The sequence below is a fragment of the Fukomys damarensis genome, unplaced genomic scaffold (assembly GCF_012274545.1).
Source record: "Fukomys damarensis isolate Sample0158 unplaced genomic scaffold, DMR_v1.0_HiC HiC_scaffold_14, whole genome shotgun sequence".
Classification (NCBI taxonomy): Eukaryota; Metazoa; Chordata; class Mammalia; order Rodentia; family Bathyergidae; genus Fukomys; species Fukomys damarensis.
In genome coordinates this window covers 66372835-66397209 of record NW_022900926.1, presented here as the reverse complement: position 1 = coordinate 66397209, position 24375 = coordinate 66372835, and the positions used below count along the sequence as shown (strand labels likewise).

Here is a 24375-nt window from a genome sequence, read left to right as displayed (position 1 = left end):
GGGTAAACAACCTAATAAATTATATCTATTGAATATATGACAATGTGATATGGATGATGAACTCAACCATTGCTAACATTAAATATAAACAAGGACTACAATGAGGTTCATACAAGACTTTATTGTACTCTGAATAACAAGCAGTGTAACAAAATTTTAAGCATGACAAAGACATAATATCTCAAATTCTCTTTCTTACAAAAGTGTTACATACAGTGCGCAAAGACTGTTCATAATATTTTAGTCTGCTGAAGATACAAAACATACTAAGATTTGTGGAATAACTATTCCTTTCAAATACAGTATTTATCGCCATTAGCTTTGCTACAATGGAAAGATGACATATATGAACATAGACATATAATAAGTGAAATGAAATGAAGGCATACAGCAACGTTCAATTATTTAGCAAGTATGAAGTTTTTAGAACTGTTGAACATGCATTTTTTGAATATATCGTACATTAAGACTTTTTCCTAAAGCATGTTTAATGTTAGATAATTTTAACATCTTCCGTGGAATGGCTATTCTTTCTTACCATAATCATCCTTTTAGAGTTTCAGATGAAATTGTCAAACACACTAATCGTATGCAGAGGTGATATTGAAAACACTGAACAGCACGCAGTCCACTAATTCCAGCCACAGACACTGGAGTAAGGGACTCATAAGGCTACACAGTAGTTCCTCAGTGTCACAGGGAGGCTGCTGCTGACCTCTCCCCACCTTTGGAAAAGCAAATCTGCAGATGTTTAACACCCCCCTAGAAAATGGCATAGCACTTGCAGCTAACCTATGCACATCTTCCCATATACTTAAATAATCATCTCTGGATGACTTACAGTACCTAAGGCAATGTAAATGGTATGCAAATAGGCACACTGTATTGTTTAGGGAATAATATCCAGAGAAAAGTCTGTACGTGCTCAGTACACAAAGACACAACCTAATTTTTTTTTTAAATCAGCAGTTGTTTGAATCCGTGGTGGCAGCACCTACAGATACAGAAGCCCAATTGTCCCATCTGTTTCACCTGATATCAACCCTGATCTTCATTCCAATGTCCAGATATGTTATGTGAAATGTAGACACATGAGCTATGAGCTAGGCAACAGAAAATACACCCAGATATGAACTTGAACTCTAATCTCTACTACATGGAGACTGGTTGTGAAGCATTTCACAGTGACTGAAATCAACTAGCTAACATGTCAAGGTGGATTTTTATGTTTAACTTGGATTAAAATGAAGAAACCCTTGAGATTTAATTAATGCTACTAATCTCAAGGCTCCAAATTACTGAAGAGCCTTTACAATCAGTACATGTGACCTTTTATTTATTTTTTCCTTATGGAAAAAAATAAAAACACCGAGGTACTTTAGTTTTTCTTCAAGGGATTACTGTTATTTATCTTCCTGAGATGCAAAAGACCACAAAGAAAAGCACCATGCCTCGGTCGCTGAATGAGGCAACAGAAACTAGTAGTTTGGCCCTTTTCTGAATGGATCTCTTCCGACAATCACACTGAAACACAGAGACGGATCACAGATGCCAGGGGGGCCCGGCTGCCCTTGGAGCCCAGGCTTCCCATGATCTCCATCTTTGCCGGGCACCCCTGGGTCTCCCGGAGGACCTTCTTTGCTTATTCCTGGAGGACCCTCTGGACCTAAGGTAGAACAGACATTCACAGTACATGAACAGAGACCTGTGGTCACTGATGGTCAAATAGCTGATTCTGCAAGATATTCAACCCAAAAATAACCCTCTTGAACATTTTATTCACTTGCATTATTTCTCTTGCTAATTCTACATACTTTCCAATTTGAAGAGCATCATAAAAAAAAAACAATATTTGTAAAAACAGACAGCTTTTTAATATAGCAATCATAATATGACTAAAATGAGCTAACATTTCAACATTCCAATTTGTAGATTGTCCTAATTTATTTCTCCCTTTCAGCCTAACTTTTGTCCATGTTGTATTAAATTAGCATGTGATAGGAGGTAAGCCAAAACTCTAAAGATGCCATTCCGTGCCATATTTGCTGTAAAAATGACTACTTTCATTATAAATAGTACTTTGATTCTGTTTCTAAATGCATTGTCATTCTCATAACAGACATCACTATAGGTGTTAAAGCAGTCATTTGACAACCGTAACCTGGTTAGCTCAATTAAAAGGAAAGTGATATAATTTAGGATAGTAATGCTAAAATTTAAAAATTGATGATTCAAACAAAAGCGAAATAGGTTTGAGGACAGAGCAGAATACTTTGAGGCACTCCCTAGTACTCCCTACTGTTATTACCACTATGTACCACTAGGAAATATTTGGCACTAAAGCAAGATTGTAGGTATTCTTTTAAGCACTAACTCATTTGATCCACTCAAAGCTTAATGAGTTATCTAAAATAATGCCATCAAACAGTTATTGAAAACATGACAATGACTACTGTTCCGTCATTCAGTAATACCATGAACCATGCCACTACTGTCTTCATCTTGCAAACAAGGAAGCTGAATCATGGCAAAACTGAACAGCACAACAAACAGAAGTTACTTAAATTTCCCTTTATTCTCTCTGAGTAAAGCATTATTCTGCTTCCCCAAAAGTCATAAAAATTAAGTAACGTTATACTCTAGCTAGGAAGGATTGATCAAAGAACTAGAGAGTAGACTAAAAGACAAGCAAGGGAGGATCCTAAATAATTCACAAATATAATATGGGAAAAACTACAATAGCTAAACCTCAATATTTTTTTTTGCTCTTTCACAACTTTATTTCGACATAACTATGCTTACAGAAATACACTCATACTGGTTAAGAGAATGCAATTACACTTACCCTACACAATTTCAACCAAACAGTTGGTACATGGTTTAAGATTTTTAAAAGAATTTGCAATCTGATTTTTTTACATTACAAATGTATAAAAGATCCATCAAATCCTGCTAAAGAAGGCAGCAAAAACTTTAAGAAATATACCTTTGGTTTGCCTCAGAAAAGTAACAAGTATTGCACTGTAAAGTTTATAAAATTGGTGCAACAAAACATTATTGTAATGTTACAATGCCATTTTACAAAGTTCAGTAATTAATGGATGTGGGGAGACTGCGTACACATATGGAACTGTAAAAGCTGTCTGCTTTTCTAATAGTGTAGATTGTAAATCTACACAGACCAAGATTCAGATAATTCTTAAATCTGAATTTACACTATCAGCTCATTTCATCCACTGAGGCCAGTAAGAGTCTTCGGCACATTTAGTTTCTTAAATTTTCCTAATCTATGCCAAACGAAAATTAAGCTTCTTCCCCAGCTTTTCAGCCCAGAAGTGGCATGTTCTATAGACAAAGCATTCCTCACATTGTCAACATTCAGGGGTGCCATGTGATGAGGTCGGTTCGGGTTTTAATTTGTATCCGCACTCGTATGCAAACGTAAACCTCAATATTTTAAATGTGCATCACTCAAGAAGATACATTCTTGGTTTCAAATTATTTGACAAAGATTTCTAAATATTTTGCTTAAAACAAAATCTGCAGCAAGCCAGATGGTGTACACAGGTGGTCCCAGTTGCTTGGGAGGCTGTTACAGGAGGATTGCTTGAACCAAGAATTCAAGAGCAGCCTAGGCAACTTAGGGAAATAATTTTAACAACAAAAACCAACAGCAGTACTTACCTGGGGGGCCAGGAGGACCTTGTTCTCCAGGATACCCAAACCCTTGACTTCCCTTTGCCCCACTTTTTCCTGGGAGACCTGTGGAGTATCAAACATTTAAGTAAGCTGATTTTCCTGTGGAAATCACTGGATCCTAGACTGTTGCATAGTTGTTAATAGAGGCATCAAAAGAAAAATAAATATATATTTAAAGCACTTGATCATTTTTTTAATACCAATGAGAAACAGAATTTTTAAGCAAACATTTCTAGGCTCATCTGTAGTCTCTCAATGAAAGACTTAAATGAATTAAATATTTTAAAAGCCAATAGTTACATATTATTCATCTTTTGAGATAATCATACTGGATTTTTAATTATTCTCATGAAATATCTGAATTGTTCATACAGTATTTTAAAAGGGAGAATTATCAAGCAACATTTTCCAGAAAATTTCAAGGGCAAAGAGCAGTAATTGCAGGCTATTAGGAAGTTTGGTTACAAAATTATTTCTGCTGAAATAGAAGGTAATTTTTGTATAATGTAACAGGGTAGAAAGTTATCAAAATGAAATACAAGAAAACAGTGTCTGTGACTTTCTATATAAAGAACTTTTTGGACTCAAATCAAATTTCTGAATGCATTGTTAACATCTGTAACTTCACATGTTCATCATTTTAATCACTGCTTGAGAATATTGCTTCAAGAAAACAGAATAGAACTGCTTTACAACTCAGTTGACAAATTACTTAAATGGCTAAGGATTTGTAAAAAACCTTTCCATCAGGAAAACAAAGATGAACTTTTGCCTTCTAAATGAACATAGGGTGTGAATGCAAAAAGTGTCATTCTTGTATTCAAACACAGTGACTACCTTTTAACCCTCTGGCACCTGGACGTCCGGGAGTACCCATTAATCCGGGAACACCATCTCTCCCTGGCAAACCCGGAAATCCTCGGGGACCTTCTGGGCCTGTGGGACCAGGTGACCCAGGGATACCAGGGGGTCCACGTTGCAGCTGGCAGTGAGCACAATTCTGAATTCTCTCACTCTGGAGGAAGACTGGTAGCTGAGCTTTAAGAACAAAGAAACACCATCCTTTATGTTTAACTGGTTAGGCATAGTTAACACCATGTCTCATCACTTTTTAAATATATAGAAAAAAAATCTGTGATCACTGCACGCGTGCATATCCCTTGGCCAGTAATTTTATTTCTAGTATATGTAAAACAGTCATTGCTCTATGCAATAATTTTATTACAGCAATTACTTGGAGAAAATGAAAGTGTCCCTGAAAATAAATTGATAAATTAAATGATAGAAATCCATATTTATGAATTAAATTGTCAAGGTAATATTACAAAAATTTAATTAATAGTGGAATAATTATAAATTATTTTATTAAAATTTATGGGTACAAATAATATGCTATCTTTATAAAAATGTTTATGAAAAACAGAGGTTTATAAATGGTTTCTACTAATAATCTGTATGACTTTTATACTTTGAAAAGGTTATGAAAAACTATGCTTGATACTTACTTCTTAGTACATCCGTGCAAACTTGCCGAATAAATTGTTCTGAAAATTCTCTGCCCTGTATCAAATTATGAGGGATTATATATATATAGAAACAGAGCAAAAGGCAATTGAAATACAAAAACTGTGAAAGAAGTGGAGTACATACGGGCTTTCCATCCGATCCTGGAGGTCCCTGAGGACCTGCTTCCCCAGGCTGCCCCTGGGGACCAGCAGGCCCCATTACGCCATCCATCCCAGACTCTCCTTTTGGTCCAGTGGCACCTCTAATACCAGGTTCTCCTTTTTCACCTCGCTAAAGCCAGAATATATCTTTATAAGTTCTATTTAAGTATTTCAGAAGGTATAATTACATCATAAATGTCTTTGAGAAAATGAGTAAAGATATATATCATGTGTACGTAAGTTATATAGGAATAAAGGATAATTTCCATCATTGACCTGGAAGGAAATTTATCATCTGAACTGTCATTTATCCATTCACCCAGCCACCCAGACATACTGACATCTATTGTTTAATGAGTGTGTTGCAAAAGCCGTTAAGCACAGTGCTAGAGATGCACTAGTGACACACCAGAGTCCTGTTTCCAAGGAGCTTGTGCTCCAGTAGGACACACAAACACAGAGATGCACAGTAGTCTTTACTGAAAAGTATACAGAAAAATTCAAGGGTCAGTTGAGAAGAACTAATAATATTGCCAAACACATATTTCATATCTAATTAAGTATAAATATCCACACTTTAAAATTCACTAATTAGTATCACTGATAATCACTCAGTAGTAACTCCTACTGAAGATATTTCCTGTTTAAAACATCAAAAGCTAGATTTATTTATACAGTATTGAAAACTGATGCAATGCAGGACTGAGCAAAGGGAGAGTTAGACGTGAACAAACATACCTCTCCTTTTGCACCTTGATGGCCTTGAATTCCCTTGAAAAATAAGAAGAAAAACTGTAATAAATATGTAAGCACCAGTATTAATGATGTGGCATGCAATTTTTATTGTGTATTTAACTTTAATTCAAACTCTAATTTCCAGTTCAGTGATTATTGATAGAATTCATCCCAGAAATACCTATATAAGAAATCTTTTTTAGCTGTTTTAGAGAAGCCTAATGCCAAAATATTATGTGGTACAGATATTTTAATTTCTGTAACTATCTTATTATCAAATGAAATTTTTCTGTGTTGCAGGTCAAATCATGTAGATTACAATGTGATTATACTGGACATAAAATATATTACTCTTTTAAGGAAAATGAAAAAATCAGAGTAAGTGTAAGGTATATTTACCCTTTTGTCCCATGATTAAAACAAGCAGTCCTATTTTTCTAAGGTCATGCACCGAAATTAATTTTTTTTTTTGTACCGGGGATTGAACTCAGGTCCTTGTGCTTGCAAGGAAGGCCACCGAACTGCTGAGCTAAATCCCCAGCCCCCAAAATTAAATTTTGATTGAAAACTATAAAGGATAAAGTATGACAACAGTACAAGTGATTAATTAGAGAAAATATGTCTACTTTTCCTGTAGGCAGACTACTCATTGCTGCTAATTAAGAGATCAGAGAAGTACTATTATGTAAAATATTTTCCCCAGTGTTATAAACAGTAGGGAGCCAATACATGAAGTTATTCACCATTTTAATTACTAGATACAACTAGTTGGATCAGTGAAAATTTTTCCCACTTATCTTTTATCTATTTTCTCTATTTCTTGTATTTGTTTTAAGACATATTTATAAGAACTATGTTTCAAATGTATTGTACACTTAGGCTTTAAAATCACCCAGGAAACACACACAGGTGGTGTTTCATCATTCAATGTTAAAATTATAATTGCTATTAAGCAATTAAACATAAAGTTTAATATATAACATTTCACATTATGTTTGAGTAGAGGCATATCTTTTGATTTGCTGGTCCTTTAAATCTGGATATCCAATATCCAAACTGAATGAAGGAAAGATTAATGTCACAAAAAGGGTAGATTCTCATCTTAAAACATGAGAATAAATATACTAAACATTTAGTTTTCATATAAAAATCTATTAAGGGTTGAGTAGTTCTAATCTGAAAATTTAAATCTAAAGTATTCTAAAATCTGAAACTTTTAAAACATTAACATGAGGCCATAAATGGAAAATTCCACATCTAATCTTACATGTAAAACTTTGTTTTATGGACAAATTTACTTAAAATATTCTATACAATTACTCCCCTACAAGAGGTAAATTATCATCATGTAAAGCATCCAAGCACTGTAGCTAAGATGTTATAAAATATAAATGAATTTCATGCTTATATTTGAGTCCTATTCCAAGAGACAGATGTCTATAGATCTACATATATGCAAATATTCTAACTCTTTTAAAACTCTGAAATCTGAAACATATTTGTTTCTAATCATTTCCCCAAAGGGATACTCAACCTCTTATAAGTAAAACACTCTAAGTAAGGTGGTTCTTGAAATAGTGAAGTTTATTTCTAAAGAAATGCAGAGGAGATTCCTATGAGGCATAAACCTACAACTGGAACAAATGCCAGAAGAAAGATAAAATAGTAAATTCTAAGGATGGGAATGAATTAGAGCTGAAACTGGAAACAGCTGTCATCTGAGAATCCATTAAGATGATTTCCTGAAACATTCACTTGGACTCTCTTCATTAAAAAAAGGCCCAGAAAATATGACCCTAGCATATCCCAAATTAAGATGGGCCTGTAACTAAGATGGTTTATGTGAAGAGATGGGGAGGACCAGTCAGCTGCTGCAAGGCAACTGTGCTTGGACCTTTGGTTACTCCACTGAGGCTCAGTTCCTGACTGTGGGAAGCATGGCCTGCAACAAATCCAGAGCAGAAGTTGTTCAAAGAACTCAAATTCTGTCTTAGGAAAGTAGGATATTTTTCTTAAGAAGTGAGAACCAAAACCACACTTGAATGGGATTTTGGAAGCAGAATCATCCTGAAGCCAGTGAGCTAAGTCTGAGCTCAAATTTAAAGCACATGTCCTTGCAGAGAGTTATTATTACAACAGTCTGGTGAAAGGTCTGAGCTGTGGAGACTGAATGGATAAGGGGTGGAGGTCCTATAAGAAGAGCTATTTAAAGATATCATATGATTAATTTAAGAAAACTGAGAGAATCATTTGTCTCACCAGGGAGAAGTACAGGATAGAGTTGGTTGTGTCATTAATTAGGTCTGAGTCAAGTTACGGACCACAAAATTTAAGACATTTTTTACTGAATATGCTTGCACATAACGAAATGCAATTCACCTCTGCTTTCTCAGTGACTTTTGCTCCTATTGTTAGCTTTTTAATTTCTCAACTCCTTGATACGTATCCTTGTCTTCCATGCTACATTACAGACAACCCTTGAGGCCATATGGGGCCCAAGGGGCTGTTCTATAGTCTCCCAAGATATGTCTTTCCCTGGGGACACTGCTACATCATTTTATCCCCAGAGCTGAGGTATTGCTCAATCTGCTCCCTTCCCCACACACACTCAGAGTAAGAAGTCTGCTCCTGGGGAGAACTTGAATGTACAGCATACCCTTCCAATCCAGACCAGCGGGACCCAGCTCAACACTCTGAAGCTAGAGCAAACACGAGTACTAACATCCTTTGCCTTTGGCTTGGACTCAAATTGGATGCCACATGGCAATCTCTCTAGGACATTACCTAATAGGAGAGTTTAGTCAGGGGAGAAGCAAAACAACCTTATTACATATCTGTTTCTCAACACAGTCCATTTTTGTAACTCTCCAGAGTAGTAAATTACATATTTTAACAAACTAGAGGGAAACAAATACATTCCTTCACTATATGTGGTTCCAAATGTTCACATTTCAAGACAAAAATCAAGAGTATATGGCAGAATTGAAGATGCTGTGCTGCCTCTGACCAGTAACTGCTCCAAGAAATGGGCAGGAGTTTCTACTTTGAGTCACTTCCTTGGCTGGAAGAAAGCATTGAAAAACCAAACTTTAGAGCCACCAATGTTATCGGTAAGGGAAAATGAAAATATAAAACAACGAAAACCACTATTACTATCATCCACTTAAAATTTCTATCTTTGTATGTTTAATTAAAAAACATGACAAACCTACCTTTTCTCCACATATGTTTATTTAAAAGTAACCTCTCAGCATGGGCCACTGAATGAAGTAAGTGATTATTTTACTTTTTAAAATAAAAATACCTGTTGTCCCGGAATTCCTTGTCTTCCAGTTTCTCCCTTTTGACCCTTTAAAATTGAATAAAAATTATTAATTAATCTGCATACCTATAGTACATATACACCATATAAATTATGTATTACCCTGAAGTCTCACAAGAGCAGTGATGTGAATATGTAAATTAAATGAGAAAATCACTCAGAGGAGAAAAAAAAGAGGAAAGTCAATCTAACTTTACAGTTAGAGACAACTACTGACTGCTGGGAAACATGCAAATAATTTCAGATATCTGCCTAGTCCATATGAGTAGCATAAAAATAGTTTTAAGATCCAACTGATGGAGACATTTTAACAATTTGTAAGTGATATAAAATAAGTTCAGTATTGAATTTTAAACTTTTTCTTTTAAAATTAAAAAATACTATTATATTAGAGAGAAAACACTTGAATGAAGATCTTTAAAATCAAGACACTTATAAAAGTATCATTGTTGCTTTCAAGTTACTTATTCTGTGATAGACAAGATAGAATTTAAAGCAAAAAGGAGAAAAATAGTGTCATAAGTATACAATACACAATTAAATATCGGGCTGAATACCACTGGGACTCAGGAAAGGGCATCTGACAGAGAGGGCAGGAAATATAATAGCCTTGAGAACAGGCTTGGAGGCTCTTTAAGAGTTGGCCATTGGGCGTACCAGGAAGCTCAGGCCAGGGCAAAGGCAAGCGGATTCTTTTGAACATAGACACTGAACAAGAGTAGACAGTGATGGGAAGACAGGCAGGAAATAACACTAAAGAAGAAGAGTCAGTCAAGCCAGGAGACACTTCATGAGTTCGAATATCCTGAACTAGATGAAGAGTATGAAAGGATTCTTAGGCAGACACATGGCTTAGCCACTACCTATTGGCAAAAGTCTGGGGGAAAGAAAGTAGACTGGACTCAAGAAGATCAGTTAGGAAAATATTGCACAGAACTAGGATCCCTAACAGGCAGTGATTGGGCCAATGAGGACAGGGAGAAGGAGCCAAGATCGTGAGAGAATTTAGACTGACTGAATGACTGGATGTGAAAGACACCTGGTTTTAGGGTGGCTTGTATTATGGCAGTACCATGGGGGTGCTACCAAGTTACATGATAAAGAATGTATGAGTAGGGAGTGGATCTGAAGGAAAGACGGTCAATCTGCACCATGTGGTCAATCCAGACATGTTGAATTTGAGTCCATTTGAAGCATTCAAATGTATATACTAAGATGGGAATTGGAACACATGGGTGTGGAGCTCGTAAACATTTAAAATTTACTTTGCTCCTAACTTCAACATCAACTTAAAGTGGGTGGAGCAGGTGAAGGGAGGGCAGGGGCATGGGGAAAAAATGAGAACCAAGACCTGTCATGTAAAGGTACACGATCCCAGTGACGAATGTAACTGTACTGTGTACCTAAAAAGTACCAATAAACGCAATGAGGGAAAAAAATATTAACTTAAAGTAATTATATTATAAAGCTACTTTAAGCTTTTAAGTGAAAAATGTCTGATACATAACTGAAATTTGTCCTGCCACTGTGAAAGACTTCATAAATTCACGAGTAGAGGCTTTTGAGACTATGAAAAGCAGATTTTTACTATTACTACTTCAATTTTACATTATTCCCATATCTCCAAGATGTTCTATTTGTGAAATGTTTGCAAGTGTTTTTCTTTGAATTTTAAGCTTACTCTGAGGAGTGAATCTCATCCCTTTTAACTGAACTTTGTAAACTAAAATCACTATTAAAAATTACATTTGTGGGTGGGGGATTTGGCTCAGTGGTTCTGCCACCTGCCTCCCAAGTACAAGGACCCAAGTTAGCTCCCCGGTACCAAAAACAAAACAAAACAAAACTATATTTGTGATTGATGGTTGGAAAACTTTTTTAACTTTAAAACTTGTAAGATTGAAAGACCAAGAGATATAATTATCGACAGATATATAAATGACTCACTTGAGAGTTTTCTATCCATGGATAGTATTCAGCTAAAGAAAAAAAAAACATTCTACAGTTGCTTAAATTAACTTTGGTGAAACTAACTTTGTCCTCCAAAGTAGAAGCATGTTTCACCTACTGGCCTTTGTTGCTAAGACATCCAAAAATCAGTGCCTTTCTAAATCACCCTTGGGTTTTCTCATAATATAATTTTCTAGAATGATTCTTCTTCCCCATAATGGGTTGGATATGCTTTATATTTGGTATTAATGGTTTCTTACCAACTTTTTGCCATAAGCTATTTCAAATCATGGGTGGAAATATACACATTTTAAGTATATAAATAGATAAGAGAAATCAAATTAATGTCTTTGTTGCAATATTTGGTTCTCCAGTTTTCCATGACAACAGAATGGTAAAGAACCTTAAAGTTAGATCTGGTGTTGTCTAAAAAAGCTCAGTCGCAAAAGGAGAAAGATATGATTTAATGATTAGTGCCAACCATGAAACAGGAAGAAATTGGAAAATCCATATAAGAATATGAAAAAAAGCTCTTCTTTTATTGCTATGCTAAAACAAAAAAAACAACCAAAAACAAACAAACAAACAAACAAACAAAACCAAGCAAAACAACATACCTGAATGCCTTTTTCCCCTTGATTTCCTTTGTCCCCCTGGAAAAAAGTAGTAAATATATATCATAATATAGTATATTCAGTATCCCTATGAATAAGTGTTTCTTTTTGGCAAAGAATATAAGATGTTATGCAATTTCCACAAATATATACAGATTTCTAACACAGTAAGCATTTGAGCAGACAGTAGAAGCATACTATGTCATAATGCTATTCTTAAAGAGCTGTTGTCTGGTTCTACTTGATATTTCAAAGTGTCCAATATTCATAAAAGATTACATATAATAGGATTAAGACCTACTGGTCCCACTTCAAGAATGGTGTCCCTGACCCTCTGGGTGTTTAACACCTGAGGCTTTGGAAATCAAAGCTAAGGAAAATGACAATACTAAAAGGATAGACAATAGTTTAGCCTGTGTCCTCCAAAGTCATGCAGGACATAATAGTATCCCTCGAAAGGGGCCTCTAACTCCAGAGTCAGCTAGGGGATTGTTGGACCCCAGAGGACAGGAGTCAGCCAATGTGCATTTCGCACAAAGGAGGGTAACTAAAGCGGGGATTGTTCCATACTTTCAAGGAAAGCCGCATGGTCAAGCAACATTGTGACCCATCCTGGCAAATGATACATTTGGTAGAAGAAAAATCTAGAGGAGCTAAGAGGCTCCTTACATGTCTCAGAAGTAACCCCCAAGGATCTCTGACTATGACTGATGATAGACAGATGAGAGAGAGAGAGAGAGAGAGAGAGAGACTAATTTTAATTAATACAAGTCTGACTTTGACTTCATTTTAAACACCCAGCAGGAAAGTATAACCAAAATAGAATAATTAATAATAACATGAAAATAGAGGAAACTAAGGTAGCTATAAAAGGGGCTTCAAATGCTGCACCAGCATATATTGACAGTCTCTAGTTACATTTATAACATCTTAACCTACAGCTTTAAGAAGTCATGAGTCTCAGTCCCACAAGCTCTTACAAAAATGTGTCACTCAGTCTCTCTCAGTGTATTCGGTTCATGCTATTTCCTTTGTGGTATAAACCAGTTATCTGTTATCTAATCCAAATTCATATATGAATATTATCTGAAGCTAGTCTTTACAAAAAGTTTTCAAGTCTACAGAATAGAGGTGAGATCTCAGGTTATGAGCCCTGTAGTGGGAACTTTAATGACCCAGTGATTACACAGAAACATAAATATCTTGATTTAGTGTATTCTTTGAAGGGTTGTATGATTAAAGTAGGAGGAACTGGATTTCTTATTGACAAAACAGAGAAGAGTCTATCTGTTCTCAAACTTTACCCATTGTACTTGGGTAAATAACTTAAAATTTAAAATGTTAATATTAAAGATAAAAGGCTTCTGTCAAATGCTTTATTATTCTGTCTGAATTGCATCACATTTTTGCAGCCACTATTCATCAGTATTCTACCTTCAATTTTTGGCCACTGCTTACTTAATATGATTATAAAATGAAGCTTAAGCATCAATGACTTGCTAATCCTGTTTCCCATACTATCAAAGAATGATGGTTCATCAAATAACAAAACCATCTTGCATTGTTTCCTTTATATCAGTTAGAATGAGACTTTTGGGTTTCAACAGGCTCAGTTTCCCCCTAGCTCCTACAGCCTGAAGCAGCAATAAGAAGATGGATGTTCAGCTCTCGCCATCCCTTAAAATTAAAAGATCAAACTCTATTGTGGGGGGAATAAGTAGGATAGAAGAAAAAAAGATAGGTAGAAAAGAGACAAGGAAAAATGGTAACTTACAAATTGTACTTTTAAAGACTGCCATTTAGGATACAATCAAAGTAACCTCCTCACCACCAGAGGACCGGTGAGGATGGGAGTTGCATCAGCATGAGCCCGTCCCTCACGCAGGCCTCCCTGATACCAGCAGACCAGTGAGGACCTGAGCTACGTGGGTGCTTCCAACAAGCCAACCCAACCCCCTACCCACCTCTGGCTTTCTGGCTATGCTTGTCCCTTAACTACCCTGCAGAGGCACAGGGAACCTTAAAGTGAATAATAATAAGAAAGCCTTACTCCTTCTAAGCCACCATCCCAAAGGGTAAAGTTACTATATTGATCAATTTATTCATAATAAACATATTTTGGGCTAATCTTCGATTTCATCATTTCACACAGTTCAAGGTGATAGATTACTCACTATCACAAAATGTCATTTTCTAAGCTGTGTTTGATTTTATTGTTGTCGCTGACTGTAACACTTGGGCTAGTGTTGTGAGTGATCTAATCAGTTATCTGTTCTGGTATAATGAAAATGAGATTGCCCCAGATGCATTAGAGACTCAAATCCTAAAGATCAGCTATATCTGGAAGGCACCTCTGAGAAGCAATCATTCCTTAAGGGTTTTAAATACAAGCAACAAAGATACTTAAAATAAGTAAAATCAAAGTATCAACCCAGGAATTAACCTAAGGACTATATCAACAACAATAATAGAAATGAAAAGACATTTAAACAAGACAGAGTCTTCTGGCTTACCAAAGGCAAATTCTGGGGGAAACAAGATGGAAAAGTCTGATAATCAACCAGCTGGACAAGCTGAACTGATAGCACAGGAAGTAAAAATTTTAAAAAAGGGTGAATGAGGCTCTAGAAATATTCTAAACAGAAATAATTTCCCAGATAACTACAGAGATGATGAGCAGAATAAAAGATATGATTAGAGACTCTAGAACAGAAACAGATTTAAAAAACAAACAAAACAGATGAGTTCAGGACCATGATGGAAGCTGTGAATGTTCAGTTATATCTGAAAGAAATGGAAACCACGAATGCCCAAAATAAGAAAGAAATGGAATCCATGAAACAGATTCAAACAGATATCCAGGAGATTAAAAACTCTATTAAAAGTATACACAGCAGACTGAGCCAATCTGAAGACAGAATCTCAGATATAGAAGACAGGATGGTGGTCAGTGACCATGAAAAGAGAGATCTCTTAAAAATAGTAGGGAGCATGAGAAATCAATCCAACATCTCCTAGATGACACAAAGAAGAATAATATAAGATTGACAGGAGTCCATGAAAAATCAGGAGAAAGCACAAATGACATAAAAAACTGTTCACAGAATTAATGATAGAAAACATCCCAAACAGAGATAAACAACTTGACATACAGATAAGTGAGACATATAGAACTCCAAATAATTATGATTTTAAAAATCTACATATAGATATATAATAGTCAAGATCCTGGAAACCCAACAGAGGTACAAAATACTACAAGCAGTTAGAGAAAAGAAACAAATTACATGCAAAGGAAAGCCATCAGAATCACGACAAACTTTTGAATACAAACCCTCAAGTCAAGGAGAGCCTGGAGTGAGGTATTTCAAGCTTTAAAAGAAAACAACTGCAACCAAGGCTGATGTATCCTGCAAAGCTATCTTTCAAAATTAGTGGAGAACTAAGATACTTTCATGACAGAGAATATCTGAGAGACTTCATGAATGCCAAACCAGCACTCCAAACAATTTAAAAAATATATCCTAGAAAAAGACAATGAAGATCACAATTCCATGAGTCCCAACAGAGCAAATCCAATAGGCAAGAATTTAAAGGGAGAGGGAGAAAAATAAAAAAGAACCAACAACAGGAAAATAGCATGACAGTGATAAGTCAATACATATCAGTTATAACCATCAATGTCAGTGTCTCAATTCAAAAGAAATAGACTGGCAGAATGAATTAAGAAACAAAATCCAACAATATGCTGTATAAAAGAAACATGCCTACTTGAAAAACAAACTCATAGAATGAAAGTAAAAGGATGTAAAACAGTTCTACAGGTGACATGAAACTGGAAAAAGGCAGAAGTAACTATCTTATTTGTAGATAAAGTAAATTTCAAACCAAAACTAATTAATAGAGACAAAGAAGGTCACTACATCCCTATAAAGGGAAAAAACCAACAGGAAGAGATGAAAATCATAAATATATATGCATCAAACACTAATGCCCCAACTGTACAAAACAAATATTAAGGGACATGAAACACCAAATAAGCACTAATACAATTGTAGTGGGGGCCACAATACCCCACTGTCACAAATAGACAGATCATCTAGACTAAAATTCAACAATAAAACACTAGAACTGAACCAAGCTTTTGAACAAATGAACTTAATAGATATATAGAGTGTTCTACCCCACAAAATCAGAATACACATTCTTTTCAGCTCATGTGGATCATTCTCCAAAATAGACTACATGCTAGCTCAGAGAACATGTTTATGTAAATGCAAAGGAATTGAAGTTATCCCATGTATAGTAACAGACCATAGTGCAATTAAGCTGGAGATCAATAGTATAAGAAATGGTAAGAACTTCACAAACACGTGGAAATTGAATGACACTCTCCTGAATAACCAATGGGTCACAGCAGAAATTAAAGAAGAAATTAGACAGCATTTACAATTTAATGATAATGCCAGTACAACATACAGGAGTCTAGGGGATACAATTAAAGAAATTTCACATGGGAAATTCATAGCAGTGAATGTCCACACTACCAAAGCAGAGCAAACTCAAATTAATAGCTTAATGGTGGATCTTAAGCTCATAGAAGAGGAAGAGAAACCCAAAGATCATACAAGTGAGGAAATTATAAAGATCACAGCACAAATCAATGCAATGGAGACTAAGAGAATGATACAAAAAAAATTAGTCAAAGAGTTGGTTTTTCGAAAGAATAAATAAAATCAATAAACCCGTAGTCAAACTTATCAAAAAAAAAGAAAGGAAAGAAAAGGCTCAAATTCATGCAATTAGGAATGAAAATGATGAAGTCACAACAGATCCAGCAGAAATCCAGAAGATCATCAATACTTTGAGAACCTGCACTCTAATACAATGGAGAATACAGAAGAAATGGACAGATTCCTATATACATATGATTACTAAAGCTGAACAAAGAAGATATACAAATTCTAAACACCACAATTACAATCAGTGAAATTCAAAATGGAATTAAAAATTACCAACAAAGAAAATCCCAGGTCCTGATGGCTTTACTGCTGAATTCTACAAGACATTTAGAAAAGTACTATTGCCACTACTCTTTAAACTTTTCAGTGAAATTGAAAGGGAAGCAGTATTTCCAAATTCATTCCTGGAAGCAAGTACTACTTTGATTATCAAACCAGGGAAAGACCCAAACAAAAGAGAACTACAGGCCAATCTCCCTAATGAACATAGATGCAAAGATCCTCAATAAGATACAGGCAAACAAAACACAGAGGGTCATCAAGAAGATTATACACCCTGATCAAGTTGGATTTATCCCAGGGATACAAGGATGGTTCAACATACATAAATCAATAAATGTAATACACTATATTAACAGTTAAGGACAAAAAACATATGATCATCTCAATAGATGCAAAGAAAGCATTCAGCAAAATTGAACACCCATTCATGGATTAAAAACCCTGCAGAAAACTGGAATAGATGGTCTTTATCTTAACTTGATAAAAGCTATCCATAAAAACCAACAGCCAACCTCATACTAAATGGTCAAAAACTGAAAACCTTCATGGTAAAATCAGGAAAAAGACAAGGATGTCCACTGTTCCCACTTCTGATCGATGCATTTTTGGAAAACTGTTTAAAAAGCTTTTTCACTTCCACAAAAATTACAAGCAGAGCTAAGAGATAACCCACAATGTGGGAAAAAAATTTTACCAGCTGTTGTCATACAAAGGTCTACTATCTAGAATATATAAAGAACTAAAAAAAAAATCAGACGCCTCGCCCAAACATAAAGACCCACTCTAAAAATGGACATCTGAAATAAACAGACATGTCTCAGACAAAGAAGTAAAAGCAGCTAATAAACATGGAAAAAATGTTCAACATCATTAGTCATTCGAGAGATGCAGATGAAAACAACACTGAGATACCACCTCACTCCAGAAAGAATGGCTGCTATCAAGATATCAAACAATAAAAAATTCTGGTGGGGTTGTGGCGAGATAGGAACCCATCTTCATTGTTGGTGGGAGTGCAGACCGGTGCAACCATTGTAGAAAATTACATGGAGATGCCTCAGAGAACTAGGATTAGAAGTCCCATTTGACCCAGCTATTCCTCTGGTGGGTATCTTTCCAAAAGAATTAAAAGAATCATAGCATAGTAATATATGCTCACCCATGTTTTATAGTGGCACAGTTTGTAATAGCTAAAACTTGGAAACAGCCCAATTGCCCATCAACTAGAGATTGGATAAAGATTTTTTTTTTAAATAAAATGGAGCACTACCTAGCCATAAAGAATGAGAAACTAGAGGCATTTATAGCTAAGTGGGTGCACACTGAGGCCTTACTCTTAAGTGAAATTAATGTCACACTTGTAAATACCGAATAGTTAGCTTCTCTGGTGTGAAAAACTAAAAGTGTAAATAAGGATCAAAATGTGAAATAGGAAGAAAAGTTCTAAAGGAGTAGGGGATGCGGCAAGGGTAGGGAGAAAGGAAAGAAGGGAAAAGAAAAAATATGAGAGGAAAAAATAGAAACAAAATTTTTGTAAATAGGGAAGGTTGGAGGGGTGAAGGGAGGGCAGGGGAATATGGAAAAACTAAGAACCAAGAAAAGTCATGTAAAGGTACAAGATGAATGCAACTGTACTGTATACCTAAAATGTACCAATAAACAATGAAAAATAAAAAATAAATAAATAAATTAGCTTAGTTGATAAAGGGCAGAAAATTGACCTTAAAATAGAGAACAGATTCAAAAAGTTTCAAAAAATGTTTTTAGGCCAATCATCTTAAATCACCTGTCTTAAACAAACAAAACAGATAGACAGAAAATATACTGAGCCATTACTTTTTTCCTGTAAACCAAGCCAAAACTTTTTATACATTCACAAATTCTACAGGTTTCTACTACACATAAATGTTACTAGCTCTGGAATGTATTCTCTCTCTTTCTCTCTCTCTCTCTCTCTCTCTCTCTCTCTCTCTCTATCTCTCTGTCTCTCTGTCTCTCTCTCTCTCTCCCTGGGATCCATACTCTATTTTCTTTCAGTGTGTACTTTTAATTCCACTTAATAAATCCCTTTATATCTCCTTGAAAAAAAGTAAAATCTCTTATGCTCCTATATTCAGAAGAAAATTCCTCACAATCTGTATTTTACCAGCAAAAACACTTCTCTATATTGTTCACCACCTGAGGTTAAATAAAATAACAAAAGAAGGCTTGTTTGACAAACACTGTTTTATATAATCAAACTGAAAATCTTCCATTAAGCTAATAGTAGCCACAAGTTTATAGGAAAAAATGACAAAGTAAAATACAATATTGTTTAAATGATATTTTAGAGAACGTGTGATTAAAGATGTGTTTTTGAAGGAAAAATCCATATTCCATAATACTAAGTTTCACAGAATTTCTCAACTAGAAAGGAAATGAGAGACCAAGTACTACAATGCCCTCATTTTTATAGATATGCAACTCCTGACCAGGAAAGGTAAGCACTTGCCCAAAGTTGGAACTTGGGCACTATTTCCAAATATTCTTTCTTCTCCACCATGCTATTTAATCAGAGGAAAATTTCATGTTTACAGTAAATTTGCTTTTAACTGACAAGTTTTTGAATAAGAAAATTCTCATAATCCCAATTACATATTCACAGTAGATTTCCCTAACTTTCACTAAGACTAAAATTTAATTGCTGCAAGAGTCATGCCTATGTGAGTAAGTGCTGCTTCCTGTTCCCAGGACAGAAAGGTGAAGAATCATACTCAAAATGTACATAAATAGCAAAGTAAAAGATTATAGTAAACAGGCATATAGCTTTTTTGCAAAAAGAAAAGAGACCAAGACATGGGGGGGGATGAAAAACAGAATCAAAATGAGTTATGGACATGCACCAACTCCCCACAGTGAATATAATTATGTTCTGCAAACATGCACTAGTAATAATAATTATTGTGTAACAATCTAGAGGAGAAGTAGATAATACACGGAGGACAGAAGAGTGAAATGGTAGAAAATTGAAACAGCTAGGAAAATGAAGATAGAGACATAACAATTTGGACCCTTTCCAGAATGACAGCCAGCATGATTACTTTTAATCTGAAATGTGTATATTTTTAATTACATGGGCTCCTTTAGCAAAAAGGGCACCATTTGTTTCTAAATGCTCTTAAGTAATTAATAGTATCTACAAAGATACGACTCAAGGTCCCTCCCTTTAGTTGGCCAAACACAAGGTTCAGTGTACCAAGTGCGACCATCATAACCAAAACATTTTAAATGAGCATACGTGTTTTATATTTTTAACTGCTTATATTAATTTTCAGTATACTTCTGTGTAATACAGTTGTTTCATAAATAGGAACTTCATGGTCAAAAATTCTGAGTGTAATTTTTATTGTTTCAGAATTATGTCCCAGTTTCTGGTAATGTGTGGTATTCATATTTCAGTAAGAGTGCCTGACACTGAATAAAAACAAATCTTGGCTCATTTGAATTGACTGCAAAAAAATTGAGTTTACAAGATATCACTTAACTGTATGTTTATATATTCTCTGATCTACATGCATGCTTCTTTCAAGGTCTTCACCCTAGGAGACAGCTCCTACACCAAGATGCAGAAGATTTGAGAGCTATTATGGTGGGGCTGAGCACAATACACATTCTCCACGTCTAGAAGGTGGCACATCATTACAGATGCAAGCATTCCTTGTATGCTAATTCCACAAATGGCATGCCCTGTCTGTTAAGAGTGGCTTAAGAGTATCTGCTAAGCAACACATACCTTTTTCCCTTGAATCCCAGGTAAACCCATGTATCCAGGTTCTCCTGGAAGACCTCTCGATCCTGGTTCTCCCTAGGGAGCACAGAAATTCTGAAGAGATTACAGATCTACTGCTGCTGAAAAATGCCGTTTTTTTTTTTTTTATCTTTTCATAATACCTCAAATTTAAAATACATGGTTAAAATTTGCTTGGCATTTAATTATAACCATAAAAATTGCAAAGAATAAAATTTTCTATATTTTTCCTACATTTCCAATTGAAAAATTCACATTTTTAACTTTTATACATATGTGGTATTTTATTATACATTATAACTAGTAAAATAAACAGTTGCTTAGTTAAAATAATAAACACAACGGGCTGGGGATGTAGCTCAGTGGTGCCACCACCTGCCTCATAAGCACAGGGACCCAAGTTCAATTCCCAGTACCAGTAATAATAATAATAATAATAATAATAATAATAATAATCACAAGCATCCTTTTTTGTTTATCTATTTGCTAATGGTTTCTTTTTTCCCTGAAATTGGATTTTTCACATTGCTGCCTTTCAGAACCTTTGCTACAAACTGATAAATGTTAGTTTATAAAAGTGATTGATGTTATCCATTATTATTTTGTTGTATGTTTTCTAACTCAAACATATACACAATTTAATGAACAAAATGTGCCCCTTGTATAATCCTTTCTAATCTTGCAAAGTTCTTTATATGGTGTTACATATTGCGTTTAGATGTCTCCCCAAAGCCTCATGTGGATGAGGCTCACCTCTTTTTCAGAGGTGGTTGAATCTGGAATGTGTGGTGCTAGGATTAAGGGTCTGTGATACCTGCGTGTGACTGGCTTGGCACTGCCCTAATTCCAGTGGTCTGGATGGGACAAAAGGGGCAGAAAGACACTGTTAAGGTCCTATGTTGTTTTTTCTGTCTGCTGCCACCATGAACTGTTGTTTCTCCTCTACTGCTCTGTCTTGGAGCCAGTTGATTATGGACTGAAACTTCTACAAACTGTGAGCCAAATAAACCTTTTCCCCTCTAACTTGGGTGTCAGGTAGTTTGCCTCAGGAACAAAAGAAAAGTAACTAAGACAAATGGATTATATATATTTTCACAAAATGATTTTTAATTATAGCAGAATATTTAACTGTCTTGATTTGTTATGTTTTATTAATTAAAGTTCCTACTGTTTTACTTTACAACTTCAATATTTTATTTTCACAATTTTGGCACACACATCCTTGTACTACATTATATGCAGGTTCATATTTACTTTTCATAAATACATAACATTATTGTCTTACAAATAAATAAATTCTTGAGCTGCTTCCAGTGCAGAGAATATTACATAAGTTATATTAACTGAATTTCCCTACCCTCCACTCTCCTGTAAGGATTTTTTTTTGGAAAAAAAAAAAAGTTTTTTAAAAGCACTGACAATATTTAGGATATATATGTAAGAGACGGAACATAATGTTGCCAGTATGCTCTTAGAGAGTACATAATCCTAAAGAATATATTCAAATTAGTGCCCCACCTTTACCATTTCCACAAAACTCAAGGCAGGGAAGATGTCATATCTTTATTCCTCAATGACATAATATCTAAAAACAAAAAGTAATCCTGAATTGACCATTTCCTTTTGTGTACCTTAATCTTTCATACACATAATCTTTAATTCTATCTGTTTTGCGGCTGGGGATTTAGCTCAGTGGTTTGGTGGCCTGCCTTGCAAGCGCAAGGACCCGAGTTCAATCCCTGGTACAAAAAAAAAAAAAAAATTCTATCTGTTTTTTTTCTTAGAGATGCAAAATGATAGTTTTCTAAAGTGATGAGGGGTGTGTACGCTCCAGTCCTTTGACAGTGTTCCCAGCATATCCAACCACACTTACCTTGAGCCCAGCAGACCCAGGGAGCCCTTGAAGTCCAGGTTCACCTTTTCCCCCCTGCCAATGTACCAGAATCACGTGAATCATTAAAATAAATTAATGGCTGGGGATTCAGCTCAGTGGTGCGGCTGCTTGCCTCACAAGCACAAAAACCGGAGCTCAACCCCAGAAAAATTCAATAAATAAGTGAATGAGTAACAATATAACTGATGCAGACACTTAACAGAATATTTTTAAATCACACATTTTCGCCTCTCCAATTGTCTGAAACTAAGTATTTAAGACTAAAGCACACAAAGCTCTTAAGACTTGACAAAATGTTTTTGGTTGGATTACATTAATTTTTTCAAAAGTCATTTACAAAATTTCTTTTAAAACTGAAATCTGTAGTGGTAAGGAAAAGTAGGCTAGAAGTGGCAAATAGCTATTTTTAAGAGGTATGATAGCTAAATTGGAAGTTTCCTAAAGTTTACCAGTCTGTCTGCCTTATTTCTACCCTATGTAGTACAACAGTTTTGTCACATGCTAGCTAGATCTTTTATTGATGATGTTGAAGGCACAGTCCACAAAGGTATCAGTGGCAAAGATCTCAGGGATATATACGCAAACAGAGCACTCAGTCAACTAAAATCTATGGGCTCAATCCAGCCTCGCACATGTTTTTGAAATAAAATTTTACCAGAACAGAGCCATGTGCCATACCCACTCTTTATGTATTGTCTGTGGATACTTGCATATTACAAGAGCAAGTAATAAAATGGCTGTAATAATAGAAATATGGCCTTTAAACCCAAAAATATTTACTATCTGGCTCTTCGGAAAAAGCAAAACAGAAACAATAACCACCAAAACCAGCTTTCCAATATTTGAGCTAATATATTATATGGAAAATTAGTGACAGATATCTACTATTCTAAATACAAATGCTAGAGGTTGCTTCTCTCAGCACCATGGGTGTCCCCGGAAACAGCAAAAGGGGAGGGAGATCAACTGAAGAAGAATGCTAGACTTCTCTCTTGCTTAAACCCGATCCATTTTATTTGAGCCTGTTTCATATGCTGAGCTTTCACCTATGATCACATTATTATAAGTGACCAAAGTTGTCATTGAAGTTGTAAAAGGTTCCTGTGATCACAAAAGTTTAGGCTTCCTAATTTCTTTATATTTACCTTAGATCCTGCAGTGCCAGGCTGGCCTGGTGAGCCACGGCTTCCCATCAAACCCTACAAGTGAAAATGGGAATTTCAGGGGTAATTTATAGAAGAATATGAAAATATATCTACAGTGGTTCCTCAGTTTACAAATTTAATTTGTTTTATCATTTGGTGGAAAAGGGCTGCATTGGTGTCTGTGTGGGGAAGAGGGCAGTGGTCAGGTTTGTCACCCGATGTAGTTTTTGAAAGGAAGCAAAATTTTACAAAATGAATTATTTGCAAACAGAAGCACTCATGAACTGAGGTTACTGTATTTGCAAGGTAATCATTCTTATAATAATTAATGAATTGAATAACAATAGAACATTTGGGAAATTTTCCCACATAATACTAAGAAAGAACAATAAAGGAGATAGAATGAAGGTTAGCACAACACTTATAATTCTGTTGCTCAAAAAAAACCAAAAGCAGCAAACAAAAAAGTTGTAAAAGATGAATCTTCAAAGAAAAGTCTGTTTCCTATATTGTTCGTTTTGTTGTGAGGGCTAAGAAG

General features: G+C 35.2%; 1 protein-coding gene across 2 annotated transcripts in view; it reads right to left on the bottom strand.

The window, feature by feature from the left end:
- Positions 1–225: 225 nt before the first annotated feature.
- The window catches only part of Col21a1 (collagen type XXI alpha 1 chain), a 126002-nt gene continuing 101852 nt past the window's right edge, over positions 226–24375 (bottom strand). For both annotated transcript variants that reach the window (XM_033763410.1, XM_010628929.2), the window contains exons 19-29: positions 23838–23891; positions 22672–22725; positions 20784–20855; positions 11991–12026; positions 9406–9450; positions 6105–6137; positions 5350–5496; positions 5205–5259; positions 4537–4737; positions 3685–3762; positions 226–1666 (exon numbers count right to left, since the gene is read on the bottom strand). In XM_033763410.1, coding sequence (XP_033619301.1) covers positions 1479–1666; positions 3685–3762; positions 4537–4737; positions 5205–5259; positions 5350–5496; positions 6105–6137; positions 9406–9450; positions 11991–12026; positions 20784–20855; positions 22672–22725; positions 23838–23891 — 963 coding nt within the window. In that variant the 3' untranslated portion in view covers positions 226–1478. The remainder of the gene's footprint in view (positions 1667–3684; positions 3763–4536; positions 4738–5204; positions 5260–5349; positions 5497–6104; positions 6138–9405; positions 9451–11990; positions 12027–20783; positions 20856–22671; positions 22726–23837; positions 23892–24375) is intronic.